The sequence below is a fragment of the Miniopterus schreibersii genome (assembly GCF_964146895.1).
Source record: "Miniopterus schreibersii genome assembly, chromosome: 1".
Taxonomy (NCBI): Eukaryota; Metazoa; Chordata; class Mammalia; order Chiroptera; family Miniopteridae; genus Miniopterus; species Miniopterus schreibersii.
The window spans coordinates 61,697,901-61,711,806 of NC_138101.1; the positions used below are offsets into that span (position 1 = coordinate 61,697,901).

The following is a 13,906-nucleotide window of genomic DNA, read 5'->3' on the forward strand; positions in this document are numbered from 1 at the left end:
TGTGTACGTGTGTGTACACGTGTGTGTGAGTACAGCCGAACATTCACTGGCATAAACAACTCAGTTCAACAGTTTCTCCCAAGGTGAAGGAGAGAGATCTAATAATCTATGATCTGGCAGTACTGGAAAAATTACTTCATTTCTAGTGATTTCTTTCATAGAATTATTATTGAAAAAATATACAGAATTACTTTCCTAACTACTGACCAGAAAGACCAAGCAATACTCACATCAAATGATTATTTTAATGTCAAATGTTTATTTCTATGCCATAGTTGCCTCAGCACAATTTGTAAAAGAAAGGAATCCAAAAAATGAAATTTTTTTTTGTCAGGATATTTTCTCTGCAGATATAAGAAAGAAAATAAACACCTTGGTACCAGAATTACCATTTCTTTCACATCATTCTAATAAATTGCATCTAAATATTTTCCTTGGATGTCATTTTTTTTAGGACAGAAAAATATCCACAGGGGGGAAAAAACATTTGGATTCATTAAAATAAATTTGAGATAGTGTGTCAGACAATATTATCTAGAACATCTTTGTTTTGGTACACTATATCACTAATTGTCATATTCTTATTATTTAATATAATAGGCATACTTTATTACATAAAACAAAGTGCACTGAAAATGAACAATGTTAGAAACAAACTGAAATTTGGTGTATCTTAAATCTTCCGGTGATTAGATATTAGCTGAAGCAGTATACAAATTTTCTATCAATACAAATGCAACTCTCTTCTGTGATGAAAATGCACTTAGTAGCTTAGTTCTTTTTGCTTTAGCAGATAGGGCATCCAATACAACTGAAACAACCTGATAACAAATTAGATTTTTGTTTTTGTTTTTTCCCAATAAAAAGGAATGCTCTGGTTTCTTAACTGGCTCTCACACTCGAGGGAGCCAGAAGATGGCATTTGCTCTTTAAATATATTTCGCTTGTCCGATTTGAGACACAAATCCACCAAGTTTCTTACAGCGGAAGTAGGCACCACACCTTAGATCACGAGGCCCCCAGAGAAGCCTGTTAAAGAAATTTTGCGATGCACGGTGGTGGGCCCAGCACCTAGAAGACAGCGTGGTGGTTGTGCACAGAAATCCCTTCAGCAGACTCAGTGAAAGGATGAGAGTTCTTTAAGTTCATGCACATTTTATTGAGTAGTAATATAAAATGCTTTTTCTTTTTCATTGTTACAAGTGCATGCTTTGATTGCCAACATTTCAGAAGTCAAATTACAAAGGAAAGGCTTTAGGCTGTAGTGAATTACTTGGGCACTTATACAATTGTTAAAAAATATGAATGGACTTTTGTTGTTGTTTTCAGAATGAACCAGTTGTAACCCGTAACTGATATACAAAGGGAAAAAGTGAAAAAAGTACATAGTTTGTGGCACATGACAGAACAGAACAAAATAACTAAACCGTTATGACATTAACAGTTACCATGCATTTAGAGTTTCACATGTAACTACAAACTTATTTAAATTTCACAAGGTTGCTAAACATGCTAACCATCTATATGTGCACTGACAAGCTTATGTTAAAAACTTTTAAGAATACTCTCCCCCTTTAGATTTTTTTCAAAGCTTTTTTGATTACAAAATTTCAAAGGCATTAAGCATTTTAGAGAATATAAAGTACGCCAGTATACATACATTTCCAGTATATGTCAGACCACTAAGCGCATTACAGTCCCATACAGGCCGATACAGCCATTTTTTTTTTCTTAAAAAACATGCATAGGCAGATTTTTTTTTTTTTTACAGAATATAGATGCTTTATCACTGTACTTAATATGGTGTCTTGTTCACTATACTTAAAAATGCACCACTCATAAATATTTAATTCAGCAAGCCACAACCAAGACTTGATTTATCAACAAAACCCCTAAATATAAACAGCAAAAAAAAAAAAAAAAGATAGATGTAATTATTCCAGTTCTTTAAAACTTAAAGAAAAGAAACAAAAAGATATTCATTGCTAAATTAATAAGTGTTATATTGAAAGAAGGGCATTCAAGCACACTAAAGAAACCTGAGGTAAGCATAATCTGTACAAAATTAAACTGTCCTTTTTGGCATTTTAACAAATTTGCAACATTCTTTTTTTTTTTTTCTTTTTCTGTGTTTTTTTTTTTTAAGACTGCCTAATTCGTTTTATAGCCATTGTCTGACAAGAGTAGCAAAACATTATCAATAAATAGTCCTTATTTAGTTTGTACATCATTTTGTTAAAAATGTTTGATGTCATCCATTTTTAGTGCTGCAACTGTAAACGTACAATAGAGTAAGAAATTAGACAAAGTTTTCGTGTCCAGTAACATAATGAAAGACCTTGCATTAACCTATCTAGGAGTCCCCAGTGCGGTAGGAAAACAAGTTCATTCTCTAACATTGCCGTATACACTAGCACTAGCTTTCTTTTTAAATTTGCTTTTCCTATAAGCATCTTTAAAAGGTATACCCAAAAGAGGTGTTTAATCACCACCCTCACCAAAATATAGTTTATTATGTATCTCTCCCTCTTTTTTAATGATAGTGTAAACTGAATCCAATTCCTGGCCCCCACAGCAAAGAAGCTACCTTCAGAGGCAAGAACATACAACGGCTGACGTGCAGCAATCCCCTCCACGCCCTGCAGCTCAACAAAGAACAAAAAGGAAAGAAAGGAACAAAAAGGAAAGGAAAGAGTGGGCAGGAAGTGGTCACTGAATATTGCTGCTATTACTGCCATTGCTGTCCGTGCCGTTAGTCTCTGAGGCGAGCGCCTTGTTGATGGAGTTGAGGTTGGCGTCGGAGGGCATGGCATCTCTGCGAGGCGGCATCCTCTCGTTAATTCGGTCCAAGCCCTTGGCCTCCTCGAAGCTAGTGATCTTATGTTGTGGTGAGAATCCTTTGATAGCTAAACAGAAAATCATTAAAAAAAGAAAAAAAAGGGGTTAGCCAGAGGAAGACCAAGGGCGCCGCCGCTGCATCGGGTGGTGTCAGAGGTGTCGCAGGGAGAGAGGGAATCCTTTAGCGGAGAGCAGGTGACGGGTCTGAGCACAGCACAACAGGCTCCTTACCAGACCCGAGGGGAACCGGGGGCGTGAAAACAGCCAATGTCTCTCGCCAACCAAAATGTCCTCTTCGGGTCAGTGAGATGTAAGCATGTCTCTCGTCTCCACGAAAGTTTAGATCAACAAAATCCGAAGCGGACGTGTACAGAGGAAAGCTGCGACCAGGGACAGGCCTCTAGCGCCAGTGCGGCGTCACCCGGCCGCATCGTTAGCTGGGTTACTGTGCCAAACGCCCCGACTTAGGCTGGAACACAGCCCTGCTTTCACTACTCCGTTCTGCTACTAAGGGCAAATTCGGGAGAATCGCTGAGGCAGGCACACCTAACATTCTGCTAAAGAGCTCAGGGCAGAAGCTAAAAGGAAATAACAGGAATTAACCTGGGGTTTTGCCATGCCATCTCAGAATCCCAGAAGGACTTCCCTGAGAAACAACTCAATAATGGCATGAAAACAAAAAAAAAAATTAAAAACTCTCGCTCCTCCACTCAACTTTGGGAGCACATGGAGTGGGAGAGACTCAGAAAAATCAAGATCAGATCACTAAGCAGAAAACGTTCTCCGCCCTTTAGCAGCAAATAGGTCAAACTGATGTTCATCTGGTATCCATTCCTGCCTACATCAAAGAAAAACCCTTTCCTGGTAGATCAATGTGGACATAAATGATAGTTCAAGAATAACATGGAGAAAATGCCTTTCACAACTTTTAGCAAAAACAAAAAGAATAGGACTATTTTTTGGCCCTCCTCATGAAAACATGAATTCTCAAAGGTGGAGAACTGATACTTGATTTTTTTTCGGGTAACCCTTAGTGTGCTCCAGAGACAGGTAAGGCATTTGTTCAAGAAGACTTAATGTTGTCCTCAGTGGGCGCACCAACAGGGAAGCTGAAAGTCAAGTACATAAATGGGGACCAATGACATCAGTTTGTGAAGTGAAGTGCAGGCCAGATACTGAAGGGCCAGTCGCCAGTGACAAACTGGGCGGCGTCTCCATGGCCGAATAAGGATAATTTCATGGTACCTTTACCCTTCCCACCCTATTTGGGGAAAAAAGAAGGCGGTTCAGGCTGAAACTTTGCCAGCCCCTCCTACGCAGATGTGCAGTGCCTCTGATTAGTATGGATGAGATTCTTAAAAGATACACACAGTTGCTTCTGAACTCATTAAGCGATGAGAAATAGCTTGTTCCCCCCTCTGCATTTTAAAGGTTAGCATTATGGTGATTAGTCAACTATGAGAGGAAGAAGATGGGGAAATGGGGAAAGACCAAGGCCCAAAGCAAAGCTTCTTAATTCTTCTCTAATTGAGTAATAAATTGCAGGATAATAGAGCTGTCTAATGAGCACCCACCCTGAAAACAAACTCAATTATTTTGAGGGACAAAACAATTGCACAAAAGTGGTACTCTATTCTTTTTCTAAACCACTATGAATACCATTTCATCAGGATTAATAAATATAAAAAGTTCATCATCATGATAATTTAAGAAGCGATTTTGTTAACTTCAGTGATAAAAGTGGAATCTCTGGGTTTTAAAAGCCAATAAGATGGCAGCATAGAAATTAAAAATCTAGTTAGGACAACGGATATGGTTGGAATGGGGCTCCGTTTCTAGTCCCTTCTGTCTAGCCTGGTATGGAAGAATGTGCTCTGCTGTAGTTGCTGGTCAGACAATGGGTATTAGCAATTTACATTGGTAGTATACTTAACACAACACAGAGTCACAGAAACCACAGAAAACAGCCAAACTATCAACAAGAATGCACACTGCAGATTAGAATTTGCCAAGAGGAATAGAGAATTCCCACATAAATAGCAGTTTATTCACTGCTATTTAGGAAGCAGTTGTATTTTCTCTTACAGTTGCTATCATTTCCCCTGCCGTATCCAAATCATGTACAAATTAAATAATCTAAAGTGGCACTTTTTAAACATCATATCAAAGGACCATACACACACAATTTGGGGAAAAACAAAGTTATCTCGCAAGAGCAAAATACAACTGAAGAATTTTGTTTTAAAGGGGAACTTCAAATTATTCTTTTTACAATTTCCAGAGTACGGTATGCATGATATTAAAAACTATTTTGATAGGCAGTTCTCTCATAACTATATATTCAAAAAGCACTCAATTCAAAAGTAATTGCTAAAGGGTCAACTCTACTGTCCTTGAGCAGTGTCAACACGTCTTGATTTCCCCTGCAGCACCTAGCAGAGTGCCTGGTGCAAAGCAGGCACTCAATAAACATTAATCAATTGAGTGATTACTCGATAGTCGCTGGCTTGTTACCGGCCACCTCCACAGCCACTCTGCTGGTGCTAGCTGTGCTACAAACACCAGTAGGTTAAAATTTAATAAGAGTAGCAGAACTGTTGATCTCATACACAGCTGTCTCATGTTGGAATATTGTTTAGAGATATAAATCAATGGTGAACTACAACAAAGCACTATTCAAATGAACTTTTTTTTTTTTTCTTGCTAGAAACTTCTGAAGACTAGAATTCATAACGCTACTTTAATTCTCTCCTTTTCAGTGCTGACTGAAAGTAATTTGAGGGAGGGACATGGTTCAGCTCAAAGGAAATCATTTTGGGCGTTATTTGTCAAAACAGCTGCCATAACCCCCACCCCACATCGTCAAGATATATAATCCTTTTGTTTTCTGTGATTATCCTAGGTTCATTGTATACAAAGTCAAACATAGCTTTAAGGGAAAAAAACAAACAAACCATAAAAGGACATTTTCCCCTTTAAAGCAAGAACATTTTGGTTAATACTGAGCCACAACTGTTAGCCCAACACCCACACACTCTGTACAAGCTACAGCAAAAAAATAAAAAATAAAAATAAAAAAATGAATACACCCAGCAGAGCCCTTATCTGTTGCAGGTACAACAGAAAGGGGACTGGCCAATTTACCTTCATCAGCCTCAATAGCCTCAACAGTAGCTGAAGAGAAGAAAGGGGGTGCAAAATGAATGAGAAAAATGAGCAGAGGATTTTTAACTCTAAGAACAAATCAGTGACGATCAAGGGAACTAAGAGAATTCATGTTCCTGTAAGTGCTGGATTCTGGCACAGACAACAGGACAGAAATGCTAAAGAGAAAGAAAAAAACACAACAAAATAATGTTTAATTTATAAGATGGATACACCTCTCTGAGTGAACTGCTTTGTTTTTTGCTCACTAAATAAATGACAAAATGACCCTTTGGGAAAACACTCAGGAAAGTTTTCTTTTACTTAGATTGAATGGATAAGGGACTAGGTCAATCCAAAAGGTGACTGTGACTTGCACAAATTTCAATAAAACCATGCCTGTGCTTGGTGATTTACAGTTTTAAAATACCAGAAAGAAATGGCAGAATTTGAAGCAGTTGCCATAAAGTCAATGGGGTAATTCATGCTATTTAATATTAAATAGCCCAGTTCCCTACTGCAGTGGAAAAGGGGGGTAAGGGGAGTCAATTTAGAGGAAGAATAAAATCAGTGTGTCTTGAGTTGAAAAAGAATGTGATTCTATAAAGACCAATAACCGGTGGGATTACAGTGGTGAGGGAAAAGGGGAAAGGAAGGCAATGTTATAGTTTGGACCTCTTTGGCCAGGCAGTCCAATTGAAAATCAGCTTTTCTTATTGGAATATCATTTCTGGGAATGAAATTCTTGAAAAGTTACAATCAAGTGGTAACATGCCAATAGCAGCGATAATTCTGTCAGCATGTTAAAGAAAAGGCAGCCTAAATACTGAAACATCAGCATATTTCAGAGGCAAAACTTTAAAAGCCCATTGCTTTATCAGCAATTTTTATAATAAGTTAGGGTCTATATTCCCTCCGCAAAGGTGTATGAATCTGTTACTAAGGATTGTTGAAATTTCCCTAATTAAGTGCCAAAAGGCAGAACTTCTCTGTTTACTTCCAAAATGTTTCTATTAAAATTCTACCCCTGTACTTTAATATGCATATTTCTTATAATTTAAGGTTTTAAATCTAGGGCAACTGCCAAATGTGCACTATAATTTACTAACGGCGCCTTCTAAATTCCACCACGGAGAGGAACCAATAAAGCTTTCAGAAGGCTCTCCTTTTAGACAACTGAAGGGCATCAGGCAATGGATTCTGAAGTTGCATTAACGTACACGGTTTAAAGTGTACACTGAATTTTCAAACTCTCAAGACTAACGTCCTTATATCCGTTGTGTGTGTGAGTTCAACATAGAATAAAACAAACAATGGATCTAAAATAAAGTTAACAGAAAAAGAAACTGAATAATCTAAAATACCAGCAGAAATCTGGAAACAAAACAAAGAATTATAAGAACTTAAATAACTTAAGTTTAAAAGTAAAGCAAAATATATGAAACCACACCAGCACCAACATATTAGGACCATGTACTGCCCATTATTAAGTGTATACTCCTAAAGCAAATGTGGCCATAGTTTCTGATAATACACTTGCAGTACCTTAAAATGTGCTTATCAAAAACTACGCAGATTTCAGTCAATTAGGTAGTTGCGCATACAAGTGATCCATTTGCGTTAATATTGTAGAGGGCATGTTTACTGTTGTGGGGAAATTATGTGTTTTTTTTAAAAAAGCTATTGAAATATTTTTTATCTATAAAGGGAGAATTTACTTAAATACTATATATTTTTCCTACCTCCATTTAGAAATTTCCTCTTTTGTGGGAACTCAAAGATACTCATTTTGGAATAACTTCATGTGAAAATAGAGACAATGAGAGTGATGCTGCCGGGATGAGACCATTTAGCAGTACCATATCCATGAAGCTGAACACTGCTGTCCACCCAGAAGAGGTGTGTCTATATAATGTAACCATAACAACGCCTGAACCTTCTAGATTGAGGGGTAGGGATAGGAAAAAACACACAAAAGGAGATTCAGGGAAAGATACAGGAAAATAAGAGGCTGAGACTGTTTTGAAATGTTACAGTGTACTTTTGTCTTCATTTCTTTCCTGTTAAAGTCTAATTTAACAGCAATATTTCCATAGAGTATTGTTAAAATGGGACTCTCATTAATGATAATATTAGTTAAAATAGATAACAAAACAAAAGTAACAAAAGTAAAAGAGTGTATAGTACCATAGTATATAATAGGGTAGCCACTAGCCACATGTGACTATTTAAAGCAAATTAATAAAAATTAGATATGATAAAACACTCAGTTTCTCAGGTGTACTAGCTCTGTTTCAAGTGCTCAGCAGCCATATGTTGCCAGCGGCTTCTGTACAGATATAGAAACTTCCATCGTCACAAAAAGTTTTATTGGAAAGCACTTGTCCGGAAAGCTACACATTTTAATACAAAATCTCTGGCTTAAAGGAAATGTTTTCATTCTTTTTCAGAAATAAAGTGCGGTTATCCTCAGTCTGTTTGGGGTTGTAATTCAAAAAAAGACATACATGACTCCCAATTTCTACTCAAGTGGGTAACGAAATCATCCTTTTTACGGTTTTCCTACATTTTCCACTGAAATCTAGATTTAGGGGTGTGTGTGTGTGTGTGTGTGTGTGTGCATTTCATCCACTGAACAGATAACCAGAACATTTAGTAAAAAATGTAATTACAAATTTGATTTTAGCAGCTGACTGAGAGTGGTCCACCTGTTAGGCATGTAGGCACCCTGTGGGGAGGCGGGGTGGGGGGAAGGCTCCGTCCAGCGAAAGCGGGGGCTCTGGCGGGAGACGTGGCTGGCCAAGCGGCTGTGGGGGTGCAGTCCTCGGAGCGGAGCCTAAGGCAGGCGTAGAGGAATAACGTGGGGCCCAGGCGCAGGGCCAGAGCCAAGGGGCTGCTTACCGCTCTGCAGCGTCTGCTTGCCTCCCGAGAGCACGCCGCTGGGGAGCATGCCGGTGGGCGTCAGGCCTTTCAGCGTCAGCACGCTCTCGCTCTCTTCTCTGCAAAGGGGCAGGGGGGGGGGGCATTAACATTCATTTTCTCTTAAGAACTAGGAAAGACCTCAAAGAAAAATGCTTATAACAACCCACATTTACATCGACCTTGGCTCTGTGGATTTTTTAACACTTAAAACATAACTAGACTTTTATACACTCACACTGAAGTCATGTTAGGTCAATGACATGACTCCGCTGATTACGCAACTGGGATGGTTCCGTCTCTTCTGAGTATTGAAGATGCAGAAAACAGTTCTGACTTAGTAAAGCAGGCCTCACAGCACAAAGTGTTTGCTGGGCATCCTTGGTGGTACCATGCGCATGTTGAAAAGGAGCTAAGGGGAGTGTGGATGTAAGCTTTTCCAGCCAAGGCTCAGTAAATTGACTTGGGAGAGAAAACCAGAGAGCGTATGGGAAATAAAAAATAAAATCCATCTATGGATCAGGAAGCTAGGAGTTACATTCAGGGGGCTAAGGGATTTGGACACTACACGATAAACACACAAAATAACAGCAACCAGCCAATAATGCAACTGGAAAAATTTCCCAGCTTTCCTTTTTGGCAGCCTCTTTCCCCACTGCTTTGCTAATATAAAATTGTTTTATTACTCATTATGACAAATGTTTTGCAATCAGTTTTATGTGCATCATTATTTCAATTATGTTTATTAATCACAGCACAGCATTAATCATAATGATTAAATAACCATGAAATAATAACCTCCTATCTTTCCATGTAGCAGACACTGTAATCCTACATAACCAAAAAAGTTTACATTTTTTATATATCTTAGGTTTATAATATGTGCAACTACCTATTTATATTTTTATGATGATCCAAACAGAATTCCTAAACGCCCTCCAAACCTGCCTCTTCCATAATTATTCTTTCTTCATCTCCATCCTTCAGTTAAGCTTGAAGACTTACCCTTTAATTCCCTTTTACCTCCCTCATGCCACATCCAGTCAACCAGCAAATCTGACAGCTCTACCCTCAAAATATTTTCAGTATCTTATTACTTCTCACAATGCTACTCCCTCATCTCTTTTTAAAACAGCTTCACTGAGATATAATTAACATACCATACAATTGGCTCATTTAACATGTGCAATCCATCAATGATATTAGTATATTCATAGTTGTGAAACCATCACCATAGTCAATGTTAGAACATATTCGTCACTCTAAAAAGAAACCTTTGTCCATTAGAGGCCATTTGCCCTTACTTTCAGCCCCGTATAACCACTGAGATACCTCCTGTAGATCTTCTTCCTCTGGATTTCATATACATGTGATCACACAGCATGTGGCCTTTTGTGACTTCTTTAGCTTACCAACACCAACTCTTTCCTAGATTGTCCCAGCAGCCTCTCGGCTAGTCTCCTTGCGCCATTCTTGTCATGCTCTTGTGCCACCTCCCCACCCCCATAACTATTTCCAGTGTAGGTACCAGGCTGAGCCTTTTAATACCTATGCAGACGCTGTCATTAAAAGGTTCGACAAGAGCCTTAAAAAACTTGCCCCCAACCTACACTCTCCCATCCTCACCCACCTTTCAGACTGTATTCCCTACCAGTGTCCCCCTCCCTTAGTGTTCCTCGGATACACCCAGCACCTCCCACCTTAGGGCTCTGCCCTTGCTTTGTGACACTTTTCCCTGACACCTGCACGCCTCCCTCCACCCCTGCCTTCGACTCTGCTCATGCATCGCCTTCCAAGGGAGGACTTCCTTGAGAACGCTTTTAAAAATAACAGGCACCTACTATACTCCCTATCTCTCCTTGCCTATTTTATTTTTATCTGAAACACTAGACAGTTCATTTGTTTCCTTGTTTGTTTTTTTATTGTTGTTTTGCTCCACTGCCCGCTAACGTCCCCCCCTGGCTAGAGAAGCTTCCTGTGAGCAGGGGTTTCTTTCTGCTTTGCTCACTGCTGCATCCACAGTACCTGGACCGGAGCAGCCCCTGGCACACAGCCGGCATTCAAAACACATTTCCTAAAGGAATGAGCCAAAGGAAAATCGAATGGGGAACGGCAGTATTAATCCACATTTTATATTTCTGTATCCTTCACTGCAGAGTTTACTTAAAGTATTAGGTTTGAGATGGTCAATTAATCATTGTTTACTTTCACGCAGTATTTCAACCCTTTCAGGCTCCTGCTGTCAAACCACTAGCAGTTACATAAAAAAGAAATGTTTTGAATGCCAGTAGCTGGATTTGGAAAAATTAAAAGTATCTCTAAAGAAATGAATATACTTTTTCCTTTGTATTCATTTTTAAAATCAGGTTTCCTCACCTCCTTTTCTCTTTCCATTCAACTATTTTTCTCCTCTCCCTATATTCTTATTTTTTTAACTGAAGTAGACTTGACATACAGTATTACTATAGTTTCACATGTACAACACAATGATTTGACATTTACGTATCTTAGGAAAGATAACCACAAGATGTCTAGAAACTCTGGGTTACCATGCAAAGCTGTTACAGTAGTTAGCTATATTCCCTACGCTGTACATTACATTCCCATGACTTATTTATTCTATAGCTGGAAGCTCGTTCCTCTTATTCCTTCACCTATTTCACCCATCCCCGCAGCCCCACATCTCCCTGTGTATTCTGACAGCCACTCCTGCTTCACATAGAAAAATTTTTTTAGTGGTTTCCCCGTATCTCAGTTCCAACCATCTCTGCTGAGTTCTCCCTCAAACGAACATCTCTGCCGTGTCTCCCACTGATAACCAGGCTCCCCTTCCTGAAAGACCCTGTGCCCAGGTTGTACCACTTCTTTCTGGGTTTTCTTCTTCCTCTGGTTGTCTCTTCCTCAGTCCCCTGGCTGACCTTTCCCTCTGTGTCTAGACCTGTGCTTTCCAATGTGGCAGCCCCAGCCGGGGTGGCTCTTACCCACTTGAAACATAACATGAGACGTGCTGTAACTGTAGCATTCACATCAGATTTCAAAGACTTAATACAAAAATAAGAATCTAAAATATCTCTTTAACAAAATTTATATTGACTACATGTTGAAGCAATAAAATGCTGAATATATTAAATAGAATATATTATTACAATGAATTTCATTATTTCTTCCTACTTTTTTTTTTTTAACTGTGGCCTCTAGAAAATTTAGAATCACAGATGTGGCTCACATTACATTTCTATTGGAAAGCACTGGTCTAGAGGATGCTTGTCTTTTCCTCCAGCCTCACCCTCTCCCTTGGCAAACACCTCACTCTGCTGCTTCAGCTTTGTGTTCACTCCCATGTCTGTGTTTCTCACCCTTGCCTCTCCCTGAAGCTCCGGGGCAGAACTTATAACCACCTCTACATGAATATTCCTCCAGCATCCCAGAGGAAAACGTGCCCCATTCAACTGATCATAGTTCTCCGCATAAGCCCATTATATACTGAAACAGGGGGACACTTCCTTCCTTAGATAACAGCATTATCATCCTATCAATCACATGGGCTACTACCTCTGTGGAACAGTCTTGGAATATGTCCTCTCCCACATCACCCCTGCATAGGTCAGGGCTCTTGTAGCAAACACCAGAACCTACTCTGGCTAATTTTAACAGTAGAGAGATGTATTAAAAGCTATTAGAGAGCTCACAGATCCAGAAAGCTAGACTGGATTGCTCAGTAGTCAGGAAAAGTACCAGTGCTCATCCACACTGTGGGATCTGCTCTGCGAAATGCTGCCACGTACTGTTTAGAGCGACACCAAGCTCATGCGAATGCTATGTGGTTAGCCCCCAAAATGGTGAGAAAGGAGCTCTTCTACTGCTGGCACCTCAGATCCCACACCTGACAGTGGAATCACCTGCCCCCGCCGGCTGCTTCCTCGGGATGCTCATTTACAAACGGAAGTCTTATGTGCATCTGTTTGACTGGTTGATCCTAGGCAACATGCCTGCACATTACCTGGAAGGGCTGCTGAAAGAGAGGCTTCCGGTCCCCCCATAATGTTGCAAACCACCAAAATGAAACGGATGTGTTGGACAGTTATACATAATAAATTTGCACCCACCATCACTTTCATTCATTACATTTGTAATCTGCTAGCTTCCCCGATTCCTTATAGTTGTCCCTTCCTTTGTATCTTTTCTCCTATAGCCTAGTTTGGCTTGGATTATTTCAGTAGCTTCCTAAATGTTCTTCCTGACACCAATAAGTCATCTTGCTATCCAATCTTCACACTGCCTTTAACATATAGTATCTAATCATGGATTAGTGTCCGCCACTGATCCCATGAAACCATTCCATAACGCATTTCCGACACACACAAACTTAAATGCTTTCCCATGGTATTCAGACCATCAAGGATCTGAACGTTTTCCATTTTCAGCCTTAGTTTTTACTAGATTCCTCACTCACCTGCATGTCTACTATCCAGCTCTTTTCAATACTTAGAATTCACTGGCTACATAGCTCACTTTCAAATCAGCCTCTCACTATTGCTGCTCACTAAGTGAGTTTGGACACGTTACTTAGCCTTTCACTTTCAGTTTCCCCATTGGGGTCAGCCCGACCTTAAAGTTTGCTGTGTAGGTTCCTGTCAAGTACGTATCCCCTGGGGCATGGCACCGGGCCCTTAACCAGGGCCTATAAAACGTTGCTCTTAGGACAGTGTGACTGTTCTTGACGATTTCTCTGCCTCCTGGAATGACTTCATCACAGTTCTTTATCCAGTGGAACCCACCCTATCCTCAGAGCTCTCCTCCAATGGCCAACCTCCTCATGAGCATTCCTTTCAGGAGCCACAGGGCTCCCGCTGTCCTTCCACAGAAGAGCGTCTCTTCGTGTATTTAGCACGCATTTCACTGTCTTTTATTTATTTATTTTCTACATGTCTGGCATTCCAATTCAGCATCCATTTTGCTTAACTCAGTATATGGTACACATTTAATGCTCAATCTTTACTTACTA

At 39.6% G+C, this 13,906-nt stretch overlaps 1 protein-coding gene across 2 annotated transcripts in view; it reads right to left on the reverse strand.

Moving 5' to 3' along the window:
- Window positions 1–236: 236 nt before the first annotated feature.
- Window positions 237–13,906, reverse strand: part of PPP3CA (protein phosphatase 3 catalytic subunit alpha) — a 287,960-nt gene continuing 274,290 nt past the window's right edge. The window contains exons 12-14 of one of the 2 annotated variants that reach the window (XM_081118961.1): window positions 8,884–8,981; window positions 5,983–6,012; window positions 237–2,906 (exon numbers count right to left, since the gene is read on the reverse strand). In XM_081118961.1, coding sequence (XP_080975087.1) covers window positions 2,710–2,906; window positions 5,983–6,012; window positions 8,884–8,981 — 325 coding nt within the window. In that variant the 3' untranslated portion in view covers window positions 237–2,709. The remainder of the gene's footprint in view (window positions 2,907–5,982; window positions 6,013–8,883; window positions 8,982–13,906) is intronic. The other variant, XM_081118962.1, reaches the window with a different exon arrangement.